At 35.6% G+C, this 23,298-nt stretch overlaps 1 protein-coding gene across 5 annotated transcripts in view; it reads right to left on the minus strand.

Moving 5' to 3' along the window:
• Window positions 1-1,778: 1,778 nt before the first annotated feature.
• The window catches only part of ptprz1b (protein tyrosine phosphatase receptor type Z1b), a 186,972-nt gene continuing 165,452 nt past the window's right edge, over window positions 1,779-23,298 (minus strand). Inside the window, exons 18-32 of one of the 5 annotated variants that reach the window (XM_061961325.1) lie at window positions 21,437-21,457; window positions 19,680-19,776; window positions 18,489-18,571; window positions 12,821-12,955; window positions 12,614-12,745; window positions 12,384-12,541; window positions 10,503-10,638; window positions 9,796-9,942; window positions 9,639-9,732; window positions 5,149-5,222; window positions 4,935-5,063; window positions 4,687-4,842; window positions 2,573-2,715; window positions 2,376-2,511; window positions 1,779-2,298 (exon numbers count right to left, since the gene is read on the minus strand). In XM_061961325.1, the coding sequence (XP_061817309.1) occupies window positions 2,155-2,298; window positions 2,376-2,511; window positions 2,573-2,715; window positions 4,687-4,842; window positions 4,935-5,063; window positions 5,149-5,222; window positions 9,639-9,732; window positions 9,796-9,942; window positions 10,503-10,638; window positions 12,384-12,541; window positions 12,614-12,745; window positions 12,821-12,955; window positions 18,489-18,571; window positions 19,680-19,776; window positions 21,437-21,457 (1,785 nt within the window). In that variant the 3' untranslated portion in view covers window positions 1,779-2,154. Of the gene's footprint in view, window positions 2,299-2,375; window positions 2,512-2,572; window positions 2,716-4,686; window positions 4,843-4,934; window positions 5,064-5,148; window positions 5,223-9,638; window positions 9,733-9,795; window positions 9,943-10,502; window positions 10,639-12,383; window positions 12,746-12,820; window positions 12,956-18,488; window positions 18,572-19,679; window positions 19,777-21,436; window positions 21,458-23,298 lie in introns of all 5 variants that reach the window. The other 4 variants (XM_072913140.1, XM_072913141.1, XM_061961323.1 and 1 more) reach the window with 4 other exon arrangements.

Here is a 23,298-nt window from a genome sequence, read left to right on the forward strand (position 1 = left end):
ACTTGGGCTTTACATAACTGAGGCGTTCCTCAAGGCACCGCTTTAAGTCCTCTCCTTCTTTTTTGGCATGTTATGTTTTTGGTAACTCAGTACTTGTTTACTTCACATGCAGTCAGTAGTCATTTGTTCAACTTATTTAGTTATACTAGTGGTGTTCCTCAAGGTTCCATCTTAGGTCCTCTCTTTTTCATAGTGTGATTTATGTAAGATGTGTGTTTACTTCACATGTAGTCATTTGTTCAACTTATTTAGTTATACTAGTGGTGTTCTTCAGGGTTCCATCTTAGGTCCTCTCTTTTTCGTCATTTGTGCTACTCGACTGGTGGCCCCTCCGAGTTCAGTTCAAAAAACATTTTTTGCAGCAGATTCTTCAAAACAGCAGAGTGCTGACATAATAAATAGGCCAAATTCAAACGTCCACTGTAGAGGACGCTGGTTCTCTCCCACAGTCCTTAACTTTCTCGAAATGTGGCCAATTTATGTATTTAATTCCAATTATAATGAATTAATGAGACATTTGAGTAATTATAAAAATATGTATTAGGTACATGTTTGTCCCTTTTGGCCCTTGGTAGTGTTTGCCAATGGGCGGGGCTAACACACATTTAGTCCAATCATTGCAAATGGAAGTGCCAAGTAACCAATCAGGTTTTTAGGATCCGCCCACTGATTTTGAAAGGTTAGTTTGACAAATAAAATTAATTTATGAAGGCCAAAAGTAAAAAAAATAAAAATTAAATGTGTCATTAACTCATTAAATAATTATTGCAATTTTGAAATAATTATTTAAATCATAAAATACTGAAATTAATAATTAAATGATTAAATAATCAAATGTACTTTATTAAATATATTAATGAAATGTATTAACACATTTATGTATTCAACTTCAATTATAATAAATTAATGACACATTTAAATAATTATTTCAATATTTATTAGGTAATCTTTTGTCCTATTTGGCCCTTGATAGTGTGTCATAGTGTCAGTGGGCGGGGCTAACACTAATCTTGTCCAATCATTGCAAATGGAAGAGTCAAGTAACCAATCAGGTTTTTAGGATCCGCCCACTGATTTTGAAGAGTAGGTTTGACAAATAAAAGTAATTTATGAAGCACTGACCTAGGTCAAATAGGCCAAAAGTAAAAAAAAAAAAAGAAATAAATCTTAAAAAAATACTTAAATGTGCCATTAATTCATTAAATCATTAAATAATTGATGCAATTTTGAAAGAATTAAATCAAAATACTGAAATTAAGTACTTTTATATTAAATATATAGATTTTTTTTAATCATCGCTTGCAATATTGTAATAAAAACAATTGATTATCAATGATATATATATATATATATATATATATATACATATATATAAATAAATATATCATATATTGCATTTATTAAATGTACTTTTATATTAAATACATTTATGTATTTAAATCAAATTATGAGTTAATGACATATTTAATTATTGAAAAAAGTATTCATTTATTTAATTTTGTCCCATTTTTAATCGTCTTTTGCATTTTTGTAATAAAAACAATTTGATTATCAAATATATATATATATATATATATATATATATATGTATATATATATATATATATATATATATATATATATATATAACTGTATTAGATATTGCATTAAATAAATGATTAAATAATCAAATATACATTTATATTAAATACATTTATATATATATATATATATATATATATATATATATATAAATGTATCATGTATTACATTTATTAAATGTACTTTTATATCAAATACATTTCTGTATTTAAATCAAATGAGTTAATGACATATTTGATTCTTTAAAAATGTATTCATTCGTTTAATTTTGTCCCATTTTTTAATAGTCTCTTGCATTTTTGTAATAATAAAAATAATTGATTATCAAATATATATATATATATGTATAAAACTGTATTAGATATTGTAATAAATAATACATTTATTTACACATTTATGTATTTAATGCCAATTTTAGTGAGTTAATGACACATTTAACAACACAATTTAGTTGAATATCCCTGCTTTAAAGTGCAAACACAAGTACTCACAACTCTTGGCTGTGTGTGTGTGTGTGTGTGTGTGTGTGTGTGTGTGTATGTGTGTGTGTGTGTGTGTGTGTGTGTGCGGCCTCTACATAAGCGACTCGAGGCTTTCGGCAACGTTGGTCTTCCCCAGCAGTACCGAGCCGTTGGTCTCCGGACTCTGGAGGGCCCGCTGGTCCTCCTGGCAGCTGACCAGACTGAGCACGGCGCGGTACAGGTACTGGTACTGCTCCTGCAGGGGGCGCCAGTGGCCTTTTCTCTCAGTATCGTTGGCAACAGCAGCGAGCGTGTGTTTTTGAGGACACTCACGATATCGTTGAAGACCCCCGGTCTCATGAGGTTGGTCATACGGGCCACCTGGTAGACGTCCACTCGCCCCTCCTCCTGCAGCTGATTGGACAAGGTGGTGAGGGCGCAGAAGAGTCCGGACGTGACGCCTCCCAGACTACAGAGCAGGTAAAGGTGAGTATGGAGAGTGGCGGGTGTACAGTAAGTACAGTACTCACGGGTCGTGCACCACTGTCGGGCCGCGTGCTCGATGGCGGCGCTCCATGACCGTGTTGATGAGCTGGAAACAGTTCCGAATGGGACCGTCAGGGTCGGGCCAGCAGGACGCGATGTAAAGTTGGACCTCCAGGCTCAGATTGTTCTGGAAATAAAGTTTTCATCCACAAGCTTTCTTTCAATCGGGTCTGGTTCAACCTCTTTTACAAACAATCGGGACTACAAGCTGCTACTTTTTTTCCTACGCTTTGTACTCTGCGGCTTATAAAACGGTGCGACTGACTTATGAGTTTTTCTTCGCTGACGGCCATACTGCAAATAGTTTTCATTAAACACAAACAGTGGTGTTTTATTGTTTGTGCAATGGCGCCATCTTTTAAACGAGTTCTAAAAATTCACCCTATAAATATTCAGTGTAAAAAAATCAAGTGTTAAAAAATGTCACTGAAAAAAAAAAAGTTTTAAAATTCGGTGTAAAAACATTCAGTGTAAAAAAAATTCACTGAAAAAAATAATGTTTTCAAATTCTGTGTAAAAACATTCAGTGTTAAAAAATTCTGTGTATTCAGTGTAAAAAAATCAATGTAAATAAGTTCAGTGTATAAAAAATGAGTGTAAAATTTTTTATTTAATACACACATTTTTTTTTCAGCTTCTAAAACTTCTAAAACATCCTCTTTGTGTTCAGGCTCAAAAATATAAGGTTCTGGATCATAATTGTTCCCAAAGTACTCGTTGATGGCTCTCACACAGTCTGCTTGATTAGCATTGTTGTTGATGGGGAAGGGATCTCCTCTATGTCCCGGATCACATGACCGGCTTCCTCATTACCTCTCAAAATGGCTCGGGAATCTTTGTGAGATTGATACAATTTTGATCATATCTATTTACTCGCCAACTTTGGAAGTCTTTTAGTGTCACAAATCAGATATATACCATAATAGCTTCAATATAAAAACTACTCGTTTTTCCACTCTACTGCTACTTTATAAGTTCTGTCTTCTAGTCATCCATAGCGTTTCTACTCGTATGGATTCTTCATTCATCACTCCAAGCAACGTTTGTAAGTTTTACAATATAACTAAAACAATTCTTACTTACTAAAGCGTCCCATGTGTGATGTCTGCAGGAGTGTTTTCATGCATATTTGTACCTGCTATCATAATGTTATGAAGCTGGCGTCGTTAGCATTACTGTAGCTAATATGCTAACCCATTTACGAGTGTTTGTGTTAGTATTATTAACTTACAATGACATTATTTTTGTAGTATATTCACCAAAACGTCAGCGTGGAGTTATTGAGTCTGTTTAGCTGATTGGAGCGTTAGCTTTTTCAGTTAGTGGCTCCATGACCGTGACTTCTGTTTTGTTCGATCAGCCGTTTTACTGCCGTGTTACAGACACCGTTTGGAAACAATGAAGGTATGTAAATAAACATAAATATCTAATTTCACAACGTATGTATCTGCGCCCATGACCATGACTTCTGTTTTGTTTGATCAGTTGTTTTACTGCCGTGTTACAGACACTGTTTGGAAACAATTAAGGTATGTAAATCAACATTTATAAAGTCTTTCATACTGGTAAATGTTCCAGTGTGGCTAATGTATGTAAATATATGACTTTATTCGAAAATTTGGCGGGTGTGGCTTAAATACCAGTGTGCTCTATGGTTTGTAAGTTTTACAATATAACTAAAACAATTCTAACTTACTAAAGCGTCCCATGTGTGATGTCTGCAGGAGTGTTTCCATGCATATTTATACCTGCTATCATAATGTTATGACGCCAGCGTCGTTAGCATTAGCTAATATGCTAACATGTTTACAATTATTCACTTACAATGGCATTCTTTTTGTATTATATTCACCAAAACGCCAGCGTGGAGTTATTGAGTCTGTTTAGCTGATTGGAGCGTTAGCTTGCGCAGCTAGTGGGTCCATGACCGTGACTTCTGTTTTGTTTGATCAGCCGTTTTACTGCCGTGTTACAGACACCGTTTGGAAACAATGAAGGTATATAAATAAACATTTACAGAATATTTCTGTGTAAATAATTCATTCCACAACATATATATCTGCAACTTGAGAGCGATACATTACAACAGGTGTGATACCTGCGTGGATTCTAAGGTGAAGTCCTGCAGCAGAACTTTGTCGTCATTGGACAGACACACCATCCTCTCCCCAGAATACACCACCGTGAATCCTTCAAAGTTCATGATCTGGTCTTTGGAAGGCCAATACAGACACGGGTCGCCGTCCTCGCTCGTCTGAAAGACACCAGCGAGTGTGTGGAAGTTGCAAACACACGTCTAAATGTGTATGTGTGTGTGTGTGTGTGTCTGTGTGTGTGTGTTGTCACCTGCTGATGGGAGTCGGGCAGGTGGACCACCGTGTGCGTGTTGTGTTCCCACACCATTCGCCAAAAGTCCTCCACAGTGCTGCTGAGCGGCGTCTGACCCACGATGAACTCCTTACTGTGGTGCTGGCCCTTTAAGACGCACAGACATGACAACGTTGGCCATGCCTTGAGACGGCGGTCTTAGCGCGGAGTCAGGTAAAAGAAAGCGGTTTACCAGCACGTAGGAGGCGTTGATGTAGCCTGAGGAGTTGGTTTCTGTGGCCGTGAGACACACTCGGGATCTCTCCACTGCAAACACAACTACAGTCTTACACCACTACCTTCAAAAATGATCAATCAGGATGAATAAAAATCACGATTTGGATGTGAATCCATCTTTTGTGCACCCCTTATCTTTACTATTTTTCATGTTCCTTTTTGACTGTACTTAAATGTATAATAGACTGTATTTATGTTATTCACATGTGAATAATGCTGTATAATAGACTGTATTTACGTTATTCACATGTGAATAATGCTGTATAATAGACTGTATTTATGTTAATCGCATGTGAATAATGCTGTATAATAGACTGTATTTATGTTATTCACATGTGAATAATGCTGTATAATACACTGTATTTATATTATTCACATTTGAATAATGCTGTATAATAGACTGTATTTATGTTATTCACATGTGAATAATGCTGTATAATAGACTGTATTTATGTTATTCACATGTGAATAATGCTGTATAATAGACTGTATTTATGTTATTCACATGTGAATAATGCTGTATAATAGACTGTATTTACGTTATTCACATGTGAATAATGCTGTATAATAGACTGTATTTATGTTAATCACATGTGAATAATGCTGTATAATAGACTGTATTTATGTTATTCACATGTGAATAATGCTGTATAATACACTGTATTTATATTATTCACATTTGAATAATGCTGTATAATAGACTGTATTTATGTTATTCACATGTGAATAATGCTGTATAATAGACTGTATTTATGTAATTCACATGTGAATAATGCTGTATAATAGACTGTATTTATATTATTCACATGTGAATAATGCTGTATAATAGACTGTATTTATATTATTCACATGTGAATAATGCTGTATAATAGACTGTATTTATATTATTCACATGTGAATAATGCTGTATAATAGACTGTATTTACGTTATTCACATGTAATAATACCGAAATGTTTATTGTTTATTGTGAGCGAACTATGGTGCTGAATTTCCCCCAGGGATCAATAAAGTACTTTCTATTCTATTCTATCCAACAGGATTTTTGCAATGTATCATTTGGTATAATAATTATAATGAAACTTTTTCAAAACAAGTTTCAGGTTAAAAAAGCTCCTTCTGGTTGCATGAAGATGGTCTAAATTTTTTTATTATTTTTTTATGTATTCTTTTAATCCAATAAAAGGTAATTGTTTTTGTACCTTGCTTTGAGTACCTTGAAGATAGAAAAGCGCTATACAAGTATAACCCATTTATCATTTATTTATTTAAATGGTTTCTCAAAAATGATAAATTAATTTAGAATCAGGATGAATAAAAGTCACAATTTTGATGTGAATCCATCTTTTGTGCACTCCTTATCTTTACTATTTTTCATAAAATATGGTGATATATTTACCCATCACACATTTATCCATAAAAACTCACACATTTCTCCCTAGTCACAAAATGTATCATATATCAAAATATGTCCACTTTGAGCAAGCCTTAAATAAATTATTTAATTCATTAATTCAACGATTTGATCCAATTCCGATTCCTGGGATGACGATTTGATTCAGAATCGATTCTCGCAACGTGTAATTTGGTATAATGATTATGATTAGAGATGTCCAATATCGGCCGATAAATGCGTTAAGATGTAATATTGGAAATTATCGGTATCATTTTTTAAATTATCGGTATGTTTTTAAAAAAAAATTAAATCAACATAAAAAACACAAGATACACTTACAATTAGTGCACCAACCCAAAAAACCTCCCTCTCCCATTTACACTCATTCACACAAAAGGGTTGTTTCTTTCTGTTATTAATATTCTGGTTCCTACATTATATATCAATATATATCATTACAGTCTGCAAAGGATACAGTCCGTAAGCACACATGATTGTGCGTGCTGCTGGTCCACTAATAGTACTAACCTTTAACACTTAATTTGACTCATTTTCATTAATTACTAGTTTCTATGTAACTGTTTGTATATTGTTTTACTTTCTTTTTTATTCAAGAAAATGTTTTTAATTTATTGAACTTATTTTATTTTATCAATTTTTTTTAAAAAGTACCTTATCTTCACCATACCTGGTTGTCCAAATTAGGCATAATAATGTGTTAATTCCACGACTGTATATATCGGTATCGGTAATTAAAGAGTTGGACAATATCGGAAATCGGCAAAAAAGCCATTATCGGACATCTCTAATTATGATGACACTTTTTCAAAACAGGTTACAGGTTAGAAATGCTCCTTCATGAGATGGCCTAAAAACTTGTTTTTTAAAATTGATTCTTATAAAAATAAAAATAAATTGTATTGATTTTTGAAAATGATGACTGGATTTTGAATCAGGAGGAATAAGAATCATGATTGGGATGTGAATTGATTTTTTTGCACCCCTAATATTGGCAGCAACTGAAGGATTTCAACGCACATTTATTTTACTGACAACAAACTCTCACATTTCACATTTAGACAATAAACTTATTCGGTAGAATTTGTATTTCTATCATTTTGCTCTTTAAGAAAACATATTGGACTCACTTTTGGGAGCAAAGTGCTTTTTTCTATGGGACAAAATTAAATGAATACATCTTTTAATAATGACTGTGTCATGAATTATAATTGGAATTAACAAACAGAAATGTGTCATCAATGTATTTTATGGAAAATTGCATTATTTCATGATTTAATTGAGTACTGATTTAATTATTTCTTGATATAATTAAATATTTCATGATTGAATTACTTACTGCGACCATGCTTTCATGACTTATTTAATGAGTTAATTCATGAAACACACCTTTAAGTAATTATTGAAATATTTATTTGGTAAACTGTTGTCCCATTTGGCCCTTGTCAGTGGGCGGGGCTAAAGTAAAGAAAAGTAAAGAAATAAATAAGTCTAAAAAAACTTAAATATCTAATTAATTAACTAAATTATTAAATAATTAATACAATTTTGAAACACTTAATTAAACCGTGAAAAAATGTAAATCAAATAAATTATATTAAATATATTTATGGTACATTTGTTAACACATTTATGTATTTAATTCCAATTTAAATGAATTAATGACACATTGAAGTAATTTAAATATTAGGTACATTTTTGTCTCATTTGGCCCTTGTTAGCATTTGTCAGTGGGCGGGGCTAACACGCATTTCGTCCCATCACTGCAAATGGAAGTGACCAATCAGGTTTTTAGGCTCCGCCCACTGATTTGACAGGTGAGTTTGACAGATAAAATTACAGGCTTCAAAGGTAAATAAATAAATCTAAAAACAATACCTCAATGTGTAATTAATTAATTAAATCACAATTTTTTTTTTAAAAATAATTAATGAAACCCTGAAATAATGAAATCAATAATAAATGAAATGTGCTTTTATATTAAATACATTTATTAACACATGTATGTGTTTTAATTCCAATTATAATTAATTAATCGCACATTTAAGTAAATATTTAAACATTTATTAGGTACACTTTTGTCCCATTTGGCCCTTGTTAAGTTTGTCAGTGGGCGGGGCTAACACAAACTTCGTCCAATCACTGCAAATGGAAGTAACCAATCAGGTTTTTAGGCTCCACCCACTTATTTGATGAGTGAGTTTGACAAATAAAATTAAGTTATAAAGCGCTGACAGGGGCCAAAAGTAAAGAAATAAAAACATCCTAAAACATTTATTAAATGTGTCATTAATTAAAGTAAATCATTAAATAATTAATACAATTTTGAAATAATGAAATCATTGAGTTGTATCACCAATTAAATGTACTTTTATATTAAATACACTTATGCCGCATTTAATAACACATTTATGTATTTAATTCCAATTATAATGAATTATTGAGCCCTTTTAAGTAGTTTAAAAATATATATTTATGAGGTACATTTTTGTCCCATTTGTTTGCATTTGTCGGTGGGCGGGGCTAACACACATCTAGTCCAATCCTTGCACAAATGGAACAATCAGGTTTTTAGGCTCCGCCCACTGAATCTTAATTGCACGCTTCACAAATTAAATTAATTCCCGAATCGCTGACCGGGGCCGAATATGCCAAAATTAAATATATATATATATATATATATATATATATATATATATATAAATACATCTAAAAGAAGAAAAATCTTAAATGTGTCATTAATGAATTAAATTGATAAATCATTAAATAAATAATGAAATGTACTTTTATGTTGAACACATTTTTGCATTTAAATAAAAGTATGATTTAAGTAATTATTAATTCCTTGAATTTTGTCCCTTTTTTCAAAAGCCTAGTATTATTGTAACAGTAACAATAATTGTTGATGTATTGAATTAGATATTGCATGAATTTGCTGAGCTCACATTGACTTGCTTTTAGTGCACAAAACGTCATTTTGTCAGTGCCGTCCTGGTTGGGAAAAAGTGAGTTATGCGGAGAAGACGAGGCCGACCTGGCATCAGCGCTCTGGCTCGGTTCCTCATGGCGTTGCCGTCTCGCAGGGCCGTGCTGTAGTCGGCGTGCTTGGCCTGGCGTTGGCTGATCAGCTGCGGACGCCACAAGTGGGTCAGTCGGCGTGCTGCACGGTCACTCGGCAACCAGGCGCCTACCTTGAACTGCTTGTCCATGCGCGTCCTGCCCGACACGCCGGGCATCAGGAGGTCGGACACGTAGGCGTGGAGGAGGTCGGCGGCAACGCAGGTGTTGCGACTCAAGATGGCCTCCACCAAGACGTCGTGGATGAACACGTACTGCTCCTAGATGCAAAACAATCATGTGGAAAGAAAAAGGCAGGGCTGTTTATTGGTCATTGGTGAAAATATGGATGTGAAAAATGCATTTTTGACCATTTTTACATGTCAACTTAATGTGTATTATATTTATCCATAAGAGCGTTTTGTTGTAAGCTGTGAGGTGTGTGTGTTAAAATCATGATTGTTTTAACAAGTGATGACAGATTTGAACGAGAGCATGTAGTCTAGTTATGATGTAAAGGAGGGGTTGTTGTAATGTGTCAATGAAAATGTATTTTATGGCTATTCTTAATTTGATTAAATGCTACAGTAAAATTTTATTGCATGTTTTTGTATATCTTTAATTTAGTAACCAGGGACTGCAGATAGAAATGAGCTCTAATCTGGTGCAGAACACATCTGTGCTTGATCTTCATGTCTCTGTGCTGCGCCCCTTCAAATAAAGACTCAACTAAACATGTCACAGCACAGATACATCATGTATCCTTTATTGATCCTTTATACATTTCATCCTCATTCAAAAGTGTGTGTGTGTGTGTGTGTGTGTGTGTGTGTGTGTGCACCTCAGTCTGAACCAGGAAGTTCCTCTGTGTCCGCACATGTTTCAGGAAGCCGAGGACATTGACGGTCCCCTGGTCCTGGATCTGCTGCAGCATGCTCTCTATCACGATGTAAGTTCCTGTGCGGCCCACCCCAGCACTGTCATGCACACGCACATTAGTCACAAGACGCCGCCCTCACAACAATTCAAGGGGAACTGCACTTTTTTTTTTTTTTTTTTTTTTTGATGCATTCTAGGTCGTAAAATACAGCAAGTAAGAGGTGGTTAACATTAGAGCCGTCGGGAGTACACTATTGTGCCCATAAAGCCCTCTAAAAAAACATCTTGTTAATATTAACCAATTAGTAGCCATGTTGTTATTGTCACAATCAAAAATCAGAAATATTGAAAAATCCCCCAGGGGAAATTAATATTTTCAACACAATCCCATTCAAGAGCAGACAAACATTACAGGGAGACAGAACAGGATCAAACATTACAGGGAGACAGAAGAGGATCAAACATTATAGGGAAACAGAAGATGATCAAACATTACAGGGAGACAGAACAGGATCAAACATTACAGGGAGACAGAACAGGATCAAATATTACAGGGAGACAGAAGAGGATCAAACATTACAGGGAGACAGAACACAATCAAACATTACAGGGAAACAGAAGAGGATCAAACATTACAGGGAGACAGAACAGAATCAAACATTACAGGGAGACAGAACAGGATCAAACATTACAGGGAGACAGAAGAGGATCAAACATTACAGGGAGACAGAACAGGATCAAACATTACAGGGAGACAGAACAGGATCAAACATTACAGGGAGACAGAAGAGGATCAAACATTACAGGGAGACAGACCAGGATCAAACATTACAGGGAGACAGAACAGGATCAAACATTACAGGGAGACAGACTAGGATCAAACATTACAGGGAGACAGAACAGGATCAAACATTACAGGGAGACAGAACAGGATCAAACATTACAGGGAGACAGAACAGGATCAAACATTACAGGGAGACAGAACAGGATCAAACATTACAGGGAGACAGAAGACGATCAAACATTACAGGGAGACAGACCAGGTTTAAACATTACAGGCAGACAGAAGAGGATCAAACATTACAGGGAGACAGACCAGGATCAAACATTACAGGGAGACAGAACAGGATCAAACATTACAGGGAGACAGAACAGGATCAAACATTACAGGAAGACAAAACAGGATCAAACATTACAGGGAGACAGAAGAGGATCAAACATTACAGGGAGACAGAAGAGGATCAAATATTACAGGGAGACAGAACAGGATCAAACATTACAGGGAAACAGACCAGGATCAAACATTACAGGGAGACAGAACAGGATCAAACATTACAGGGGGACAGAACAGGAACAAACATTACAGGGAGACAGAACAGGATCAAACATTACAGGGAGACAGAACAGGATCAAACATTACAGGGAGACAGAACAGGATCAAACATTACAGGCAGACAGAACAGGATCAAACATTACAGGGAGGCAAAACAGGATCAAACATTACAGGGAGACAGAACAGGATCAAACATTACAGGGAGACAGAACAGGATCAAACATTACAGGAAGACAAAACAGGATCAAACATTACAGGGAGACAGAAGAGGATCAAACATTACAGGGAGACAGAAGAGGATCAAATATTACAGGGAGACAGAACAGGATCAAACATTACAGGGAAACAGACCAGGATCAAACATTACAGGGAGACAGAACAGGATCAAACATTACAGGGAGACAGAACAGGATCAAACATTACAGGAAATAAGAGCTAAAAGGGGCTGTCCACGCATGTGGCCACTAAGCCTTTAGAGGTATTTTATTAAAGACACACCCACACACACACCTGCAGTGCACCAGGACAGGTCCCATCTCTTGCGTTCGAGCCCGAGACGACATCCGGATGAAGGACAGGACCGGCAGAGTGTACTCTGGGACGCCCATGTCGGGCCACTGGGTGTAATGGTACTGCTGGACTGTGTGCTCCACGCTCCTCCCACACGCCTGCTGGAGCAGACACGTTGGTGCACGTGCACATGCATGTGTGTGTGTGTGTGTGTGTGTGTGTGTGTGTACCTTATTGGCGCTCTCCCTGACAAGGAAGGTCCGCACAGTGTAGTAAGCCAGGGTCCTGGTGCTCCTCAGAGTCACCTGGTACGGTCCATAGTCCTCCTGACCCTCCTCAGGCCAGTAGCGGTCACACTTGGTCTGTGGCGGCACACAATACAGGATGAGGAAGAGGACAAAAGGAGGCGTGGCGGCGCTTCCTGGTGGCGCTCTCACCCGCCCCTTCTCCTTCAGGTTGGTGATCATGACCACCACGCCCACGTTCTGCTGCCAGATCATCCTCCAGAAGTCCTCCCTGCCCGCTCGGAGCGGACCCTGCGCCGCGATGTAGGCCCTGGTGCGCTCGTAGCCCTGCGGACCGGCGGCGACATGCTCAGGAAGGAAGAAGCCCGCTCCCGGGTTTTGCCTCGCTCAAAACACGTGCAAAGGTGATAGCGCACGCAGGGTGATCTACCAAAACTGCTGAGCAGACGAGTGCGCCTCTTGAGTGAGCAAAAAGGGAGCGCAACTTATCTTCATGAATATACGTATGTCCGTCATCAGAACGCCCATAATGGTAGGAGATGCAAGTATAATCATTGAGCGCTCACAATGTGATTCACCAAGACCGAAAGTGTTCCGCGTCTGTGTTTGGATTCAAACTGCCACACAAATGGCGGTCAGGGCAGAAAGGTGGGATAGTCCGCGCTCGTGTCAACAACCTCCACAACATATTTCTGGCAATATTGTATAATGACACTAAACAGATGGAAATGCCCCCCTCTACCTCAAAGAACTACTCACCCACAAATCCTCCACACCACACCTCCGCTCCGGACAGGCTAACCTCCTCCAACCTCCGAGGACAAAGCTACGAACAATGAGAGACCGGGCTTTCTGCTCCGCCGCTCCCAGTCTGTGGAACGCTCTCCCTGACCACCTGAGGGCACCACAGACTGTGGATGCTTTTAAAAAAGGCTTAAAAACCCTTCTTTTTAAAAAAAGCCTTTTTTTTAGATGTATGCATACTAGTTTTAGCTATTTGGCTGTTCTATTTTTTTTTTTAATTATCTTTTTATCTTTATTTTTTTAATACACTGTAGCACTTTGAGGTTGTTTACTCAATGTAAAGTGCTTTTTACAAATAAAATATATTATTATTATTATTATAAACAGATGGTGTAAATTACAAACTACACTTTTATCCTACGCTTTGTACCCTGCGGCTCATAAAACAGTGCGGCTAATTTATGGAACTTTTCTTCGCCGACGGCCATAACAATAACTGAGCAAAGGCACTGAAAGGGTGTGTTACTGTTTGTGTTATGGCGCCATCTTTTGGACGAGTACGAATACTGCAGGTGCTGCATTGCAATTCTGTTTAGAGAGTGTTCGACTGGAAGCACATTGCGTCTTCCAATCGTCCATAGCGTTTCTACTCGTCTAGATTCTTCGTTCATCCCTCCAAGCAACGTTTGTAAGTTTTACAATATAACTAAAACAATTCATACTTCCTAAACTTTCCCGTGTGTGATGTCTGTAGGAGTGTTTTCATGCATATTTGTACGTGATATCGTAATAAAATCACGCTAGCGTTATTCACTAATAAGCCAACACGTTACGAGTGTCTGTGTTAGTATTATTAACTTACAATGTCATTCTTTTTGTATTGTTTCACTTTCACAAATTCCTCAGTAAATTCACCAAAACGTCACCGTGGAGTTATTGAGTCTGTTTAGCTGAGTGGAGAGCTAGCTTGCGCAGCTAGTGGGTCCATGACCATGATTTCTGTTTTGTTTCATCAGCCGTTTTACTGCCGTGTTACAGACACCGTTTGGAAACAATTAAGGTATGTAAATAAACATTTACAGAATATTTCTGTGTAAATAACTCATTTCACAACGTATATATCTGCAACCTATAGTCCGATGCGACTAATATATGGAAAATATGTTTTTCTTCTAAAATGTAGTGGGGTGTGGCCCTCTATAGTCCGAAAAAATATCATTTATGTTTTTATCATTTTTCCCCAGAGTAAAAAAGCATCAAAATGGCCCCGCACGCTAAGAGCTTTCAGTACGGTAATCTTCCACCAAATGGGAAAAAAAAACAAACATGTTATTTTGTAGACTAACAGATACCACATTGCTTCATTTGGAAACAATTAAGGTATTTAAATAAACATTTACATAATATTTATGTGTAAATAACTCATTTCACAACCTATATATCTGCGGTGAGACTAATATATGGAAAATATTTGTTTTCTTCTCAAATTGAGTGGGTGTGGCTCATATACCGGTGCACTCTATAGTCCAGCAATTCCATGGTTGAGCTGATGAAGGACGTAGCTGACAGGTGTTCAACTCAAAGGCCCGTAACACTGCCAGTAAGATTTAGTATTGAAAAAAAAAGACCTTGTAGAAAAAGTTGTATTGGCACTGAAACAAGTTTTGGCAACAAATGAATACAAACTTTGAATAAATACCATATTTGTTTGAACAATGACATGTTTTCGATGCCAATATTCATATTTTTGTACAGTTTTTATGATCAACTTTTTTTTCTTCTCAACATTCACTTCTATTTTCTACGGTTGCGTTTTTTGTTTGTTTTTGTTTTTTACAGCAAGTTGAAGTTATTGGACTTGCTTTGTAAAGAGAACTATGGTTAAGTGTTAGAATAATTGTTTGTAAGTTATCACAAAAAACTTTGTGTTGAAATGAGTTCCTAGAAAGAAGACAAAAGCTGTCTTTGAAACGTACCAAGAAGGCTCGTAAAACTCTACTGTGTAAGGGGGAAAGCCACATGAAGGGTTTTGTGTTTTCTCTCATGTATGGTAATCAACAGAAAGATATTGTTCTAACCCAAGGACTTCAAAGCGGACAGATGGCAGGATCTGCCCAATTTCCAGACGAACTCTTTTTGAAGTATTTTACGGAACTCTTTTTGAACTATTTTACGACCTCTACTTTTGAACTATTCTGTAACCAAAGGCAACGCTGTTTACGACCCACTTCCCTATGGAAGTGGAAGCGGTGGTCAGGTGGGAGGAGAAAGTCAAATAAAGAAGGAGGAGTGCAATCTTGTGGCAGAGCGTGCTGAGATACTGTACAAGGGTACAGTGTGTCCAGACGTGTCTCCTCAATTGAGTCCAAATTGAATTCTGTCTCTGTTTAATTCTTTGCCTCTTGTCTTGTTTAATAGATGTCATCCGTGTTTGAACCTGACATTAAGAATAATTAATGCATGGTAATAAATGAAACATTTGACAAATATCTTAACATCCTCTTAGTGCTGAAGTCTACTGCATATATCAAATATCAAAAAAAGTTGACCAGAGTGCTTCACGTATTAGATAAGTAGTCAAAAAGTTGTTCACTAGAATATGTTTAAAAAGAAAAGATTTCTTTCGGAGCAGGATATAAATGCGTTGACGGTAACACACTCGGGCCGACTCAACATAAATGTAAAACACAACTTTTGTTCCATAATTTCATCTTTTGAAGCTTCTTTAAACTTATTTTACACGCCCCCCAAACCCCCCCGGTCCTCCTTTCTTCTTCTACCGTGTTTTGTCTGCAGACCCAAGTCTAGTAAAACTGCTTCCAGGTAAACTTGTTATAAGCCCCGCCCACAGGCACATGGAGGTTTATTTCACACTGAATTTATGTAACTGAATTGTTTGCATTTGAATTTTGTAAAACTGAATTTCACAAAAAAATCATTGTAAAAAATATTTAGTCTATAAAAATTCAGAGTGGAAAAATGTGCTGCTTCAAAAAGCAAGACTCACTTCCGGTAAAGTAAGACTGAAGCAATGGATCCTGTCTCAGAAGCAGCCAATGAGGTGTCAAGTTTGAAGTCACATGACACAGGTCTTGCATTAAAAAAAAAGCAGTTAACTGGGCTACCTGGACATAAAACAACTTAATTAACGTTACAATGTGGCCAGCTGGATGTTTTCAAACCATACAAACTATAGATTCTAATGATTAACATTTTTATACATTGAATTTTTACACATTGAATTTTCTTACACACAGATTTTTTTTACACTGAATGTTTACACAGTGATTGCTTTTACATTGAATTTCTACAGTGAATTGTTTTTACACTGAATTCTTTACACTGAATATTTATACACAGAATTTTAAAACAGAATTTTTACACACTGAACTTTTTATACACTAAATTTTTTACACAGTGAATTTTTGTACACAAATTTTTTTACGCTGAATGTTTACACAGTTAATTTTTTGACACTGATTTTTTACAGTGAATTTCTTTACACTAAATTTTTTTACACTGGATATTTACACAGTGAATTAAATGACACTGATTTTTTTTACACTTAATTTTTACACTGAATTTTTTTTACACTGAATTCTTTACACTGAATATTTATACACAGAATTTTAAAACACTGAATTTTTTTATAGACTACATTTTTTACACTGTAAATTTTTGTACACTATTTTTTTTATATTGAATGTTTACACAGTTAATTTTGTACACTGATTTTTATACACTGAATTTTTACAGTGAATTTCTTTACACAGATTTTTTTTTGCACTTATTTTTTACAGTACATTTTTTTACACGGAATTCTTTACACTGAATATTTATATACATAATTTTAAAACACATCATTTTTAAACACTGAATTTTTTATAGACTAAATTTTTTACACAGTGAGTTTTTGTTCACTATTTTTTTTATATTAAATGTTTACAGAGTTAATTTTGTACACTGATCTTTTTACAGTGAATTTCTTTACACTCAATTTTTTTTTACACTGAATGTTTACACAGTGAATTTTTTGACAGATTTATTTTACATAATTTTTTACACACTGAATTTTTTATACACTGAATTGTTTTTACACTGATTTTTTTACACTGAATATTTATAGACTGAATTTTTTTTACACACTGAATTTTTTATACACTGAATTTTTTACACTAATTTTTTTCACTGAATTTTTACAGTTAATGTCTTTACACTCAATTTTATTCACACTGAATGTTTACACAGTGAATTTTTTGACGCAGATTTTTTTTTACACTTAATTTTTACAGTGAATTTTTTTTACACGGAATTATTTACACTGAATATTCATACACAGAATTTTAAAACACTGAATTTTTTACACAGTGAATTTTTGTACACAAATTTTTTTTACGCTGAATGTTTACACAGTTCATTTTTTACACTGATTTTTTCACACTGAATTTGTACAGTGAATTTCTTTACACTCAATTTTTTTACACTGAATATTTACACAGTGAATCTTTTGACACTGACTTTTTTTTACCCTTATTTTTTACAGTGAATTTTTTTTACACGGAATTCTTTACACTGAATATTTATAGACTGAATTTTCAAACTGAATTTTTTTACACTGATTTTTTTTTTACACTTAATTTTTACAGTGAATTTTTTTACACTGAATTTCAAAACACTGCATTATTTTCAATGAAATTGTCAGCTTAATTTGATTTAATAAAATTTAGTTCACAAAATTCAAACGCTAAAGATTCAGGTACCTCAATTCAGTGTCAAAAAAATGTAATAATGACACAAATGAACCTCCACAGCTGCCATTAGTTTGAAAGCGTAAAAAAGAGATGCGAATGTGGAAAAAAAAAAGTTGATCATAAAAACCTATGAAACGCACAACATTGATAAAAGTGGACAAAAATATAAATATTGGCATCGAAAACATGTCATGGTTCCAACATTTTTTTTTTCAAAGTTTGTATTTGTTGCCAAAACATGTTTTGGTGCCAATGTCACTTTTTCTACCCTTTTCCCGATACCAAATCTTAGTGTTTGGGCTCCACGTAGCACACGCTATGTTATCCTTTGCTGATATTTGGATGGCAGTAGATCGGTGGCTCACGTCTACAAAGTTGGCGTTGATGTAGTCCCCGCAGGTCCCATCTCGGTCCAAACTGTTGGAGAGCTTCACGCGACTGTGGTCGTCTGGGAGGGAGAGAGGATCGTGAGGTTTGTGGCAGCCAGAGGTGGGTAGTAACGCGCTACATTTACTCCCTTACATCTACTTGAGTAACTTTTGGGATAAATTGTACTTCTAAGAGTAGTTTTAATGCAACATACTTTTACTTTTACTTGAGTATATTTATAGAGAAGAAACACTACTTTTACTCCGCTCCATTTATCTACATTCAGCTCGCAACTCGCTACTAATTTTTATCGATCTGTTAATGCACGCTTTGTCTGTTTTGGTTTGTCAGACAGACCTTCAAAGTAGGATCTATCGCATGCCTGCGTTTCACCAATCAAATACACTCACTGGTGACGTTTGACTCCGTTTCACCAATCAAACAAAGCCAGGCGGTCATATGATTAACTGCACATAAAGTTTCAGCGGCAAACGACAACAAGTTTAAGCTTACATGAACTCAACGTCAAATTTGAGGAAGCACATGGTGGTAAGTAACGTTAGTAGATATTTTGGCTGTCACTGTAGGCTGATGTTAGCTTCCCTGCTATGAATCACTGTCAAATGTACATCGTGTGGGGACATTTATTAACGCACTGCAGCCTCATAGACAGACAGAGACATACACACACGCACAGTCGCACGCACACACACGCATGCATACAAACACCAATCAGAAGTTCCCAGTTGCGTAAAGGCTAACTTGTTATTTTCCTTTGTAATCTCTGCCTACTGAGCCTATGGTGCTGTTAAGATATTGTGGCTCAATTTGCCTTAATTGTTTTTATTTTAATGTATTATTATTTAATATATATTATTGTTTTAGTTGCTTAAGAGATATTCCTGGCTCTGAATTGCTCATTGCTATTTTTATGTTTTTGTGCATTATTTGTTGCCGTCATCATTAAACGAACAGGTTACTCATCAGTTACTCAGTACTTGAGTAGTTTTTTCACAACATACTTTTTACTTTTACTCAAGTAAATATTTGGGTGATTACTCCTTACTTTTACTTGAGTAATAAATCTCTAAAGTAACAGTACTCTTACTTGAGTACAATTTCTGGCTACTCTACCCACCTCTGGTGGCAGCACAAAGTAGCGATGGAGAGTGCAGAAGTGGACTCACAGGCCAGGATGTTGATGTATCGGTTCTTGGCTTTGTTCTCTGCTTGACTGGAGCTGTCAGCGCTGATGTTCATGTCCACCGTGCACGCCTGCACCTCCTGGAACACACGTGCACACTTGTGGACCACCAGAGTAGATCTTATGGGGGTATATACACACTTACTCCCAGTTTTGTGCCGGTTGTATAAGAACACGTGTGCAGGGGAAGTAAGTAGAGGTATGCACAGTAAGGTACTGAATTCAGCACTTCTTGCCATTTTCAACACCCACTAAGCAAGTATGCTTGCTAGAAAACGTTTAAACATTAAGTAATGCTTTAGCTCGATGCTAATTTACATTGGGTTTGCCATAGACAGGCTACTAATAGCATTAGCGATTTCACATGGCGATATCAACGCCTCCAAATTAGTTAATGGAAACTACAACTCAGATGGATGTTACAATCACACGGCTTGGGTGTGACAGGCACACTGCTCACAGTATAAACACTTTGTAGGGCGCAACATAACACAATCAGCTTCATGAAGAAGAAGAAAATTAGCGAGAAAAAGTTGCATTGTGGAATCTAATAACGCAAAGCTGCCACGCAGGGTGCTTTTTTTTTCTTTAAAACTTGTCATTATTTAAGACATAATAATTAATTAAAATCAATGTTTTTTTTTCCATGAATCATTGACCTTTTCAAGGCTCCAATTACTTGACATTAAATATTCTACTTTGAAATAGTTTTTGGGGGAAATATTGCATTTTCTGTGTGTTTGCCATAAAAAAACGTTTCCTTTGATAAAAAAAAGGCCTTAAAACAAACAAACAAAAAAACTGCCATTGCGAAAACATAATAATGAATCAAAATCAATGTTGTTATGAATTATTAACATATTTAAGGCTCCTATTACTTAAAATATTTTAATGTGAAATATTTTGCGGGGTTTGCTTTTTGACAAAAAGGGCACACACACACATATATACTGTATAATGATATATATATACTGTATATATATCTGTGTTTTTGAAATTTTGATTTCTATTTATTGTTTGAATTGGATTTACCCTTTAAAATCGTTTTTAATCATATGTATTTATATATTGTTTTTGTATAGGTTTTATATTTATTTGTTTTTGGTTTTTATTCAGTCATTGGTGGAGCTAAGGATAATATTTGAATATTGTTTTCAATATTGTTGTGCAGCACTTTGGAAACATTTATGTTGTTTAAATGTGCTATACAAATAAAGTGGATTGTATATATATATATATATATATATATATATATATATATATATATATATATATATATATATATATATATATATATATAAACTTTGTACCAACAGATAGACCTGAACTTGATCTAGTTGAATAATTTATTTTTTATAATAATATATTACTTTTTTTTAAATTTTTTAATTTTTACACATTTATGACTTCAGGACCAAACTTGAGGGGAGCCTTAAAGGTTAAAACAAATCTATACATTATACTAGTTTTGAAAAAGAAAAATATCAAATTGGCACCTGTATGCTTTAATTATTTCACTGTGAGAAAAAGTTTGGACACCCCGGATGTAGCAAAAATTGTTGCATCATATAAAAATATATATCAAAAATAGTTGGTATGACGGTGGTATAAACAATATCTCTGCACGTTTTATTTCTACTCTGTATCTTTGTACAAATCCATATAGGCAGAATAGGTGTGTCACCTGGTCGCTAGCCAACAAAAGAGGTGGACCAGGTGGTGTGCGGTGTGTGCTCTTACCTGGTAGGATTCTTTGACAATCTAATGGAGGTGGAGGTGAGGATGCAGAAACACCACGATGGCGGTGGAGTTGGTGAAAGGAGAGTCGGGGGGAGGGGAGGGGTGTTGACACACAGGCAGATAGGGAGTCAGTGCAGGAACAGGAACACAGGGTCCACATACACACTTGCATTTCTGCCTCATTCCTGTGAGAACCCTGCATTGGGGCCGACTACCCGGCACTAGCTGCGGTGTGCACAAACAACCAGCGGGTAGCATCTGTGAGCAGACAATTCTCTTGCCAACTTAGCGGGTCGCTCGTGAATTCTTCAGGGATGAGGCAAAACACTGACCCACACCCACTGTACACGCACACCCACTGTACACACACACACCCTAAGTCTGAAATATCCCACTGGTGGGGTCTAATTCAAAACATATAAATAATAAGGACGTGCTCCTCCATTGATTGCAATGCTTGTGGCCAGGATAGGAAAAAAAGTTCACACACACACGCACACACACACACACACACACACACACACACACACACACACACACACACACACACACACACACACACACACACACACACACACACACACACACACACACTCTTGTACTTGTTCCCTTCTTGAGACCTGAGAAAATTGCCTCCCTCTTTAGGACCAGCCTTTCTAGATATATAAAGAAGTGTATTTACAACATTAATAATATATACAAACTATGCAAACATAAAAAAAGCTTGCTGTGAAAAATTAGTTGGAATGTCACAAGACAAAGGTCACAAATTCACAAGAAAAACTTTGAATTTTGGCAGTATTATAATAAAAGTCGTAGTTTAACTCAACACAAGTCAAAATTTGACGAGAAAAACTGAATATTTGTGCAACATTATGATCAAATTTGGAATATTACTCAATAACAGTCGCCATTTTACAAGAAAAGCTTAACATTTTGGCAATTTTATGAAAAGAGTCGTAATTTTACTCAACAATTTTATAAGAAAACTTGAAAAATGTTGCCAATATTATAATAATAATCGGAATTTTTAACTTGGCAAAATTATGACAAAAGTCTAAATTTTACTCAAAACAAGAACAACAACAAAATTGGTAATTTTTGCCAATTTGTGATAAAAGTCAGAATTGTATATATTTTGCATTAAAAAGTAATAATTTTACATAAAAAAAAGTAATAATTTTACGAGAAGATATTGCAGTATTACAGAAACAGAAAGAATATGAGAAATTGTTCCCGATTTTATAAGGAAGAAGTCGACACATTGTGAGAAAAAGATTGCTTTTAGTTAATTTTTGTTTTTTTGTTTGCAATTGTTTTTTAATCTTCATTACTTATTTCTAGTTATTACAGTTTGTCTCTATATACATTTTTTTTATTTTGGCCAAAGGCTGTGAATTTCAATTTCTTACACACACTTGTTATTTCATATGTTGACCAGAGGGGGAGCACTTTTAAAAGCGACACACAGTCAATGTGAAAAATCCCTCCTTTTTGGGACCACCCTCATTTTGATAGATGTCACCAGCAGGGGTGCAAATGAGACATTGTCTATTAGATGCAATGTTATTGATGTATGTCATCACTTGTTCACACCTCCTCATATGGAAGATACTTTTCCTTCTTCATGTCTCAAGAAGGCTAGAAATACAAGAACACACACACACACACACACACACACACACACACACCCACACACACACACACACACACACACCCCCACACACACACACACACACACACACACACACACACGGAATATGGCCGTTAATGAACTGGTCTTTTCTGTCAGAGATGCATTCCCCTGGGATTGAAAGTGTTCCAAACTGGCAGTTAAAAGAGGAAAGTGTGTGTTCCATGGA

This window comes from Nerophis lumbriciformis, linkage group LG05, assembly GCF_033978685.3.
Source record: "Nerophis lumbriciformis linkage group LG05, RoL_Nlum_v2.1, whole genome shotgun sequence".
In the NCBI taxonomy this organism is placed as follows: domain Eukaryota; kingdom Metazoa; phylum Chordata; class Actinopteri; order Syngnathiformes; family Syngnathidae; genus Nerophis; species Nerophis lumbriciformis.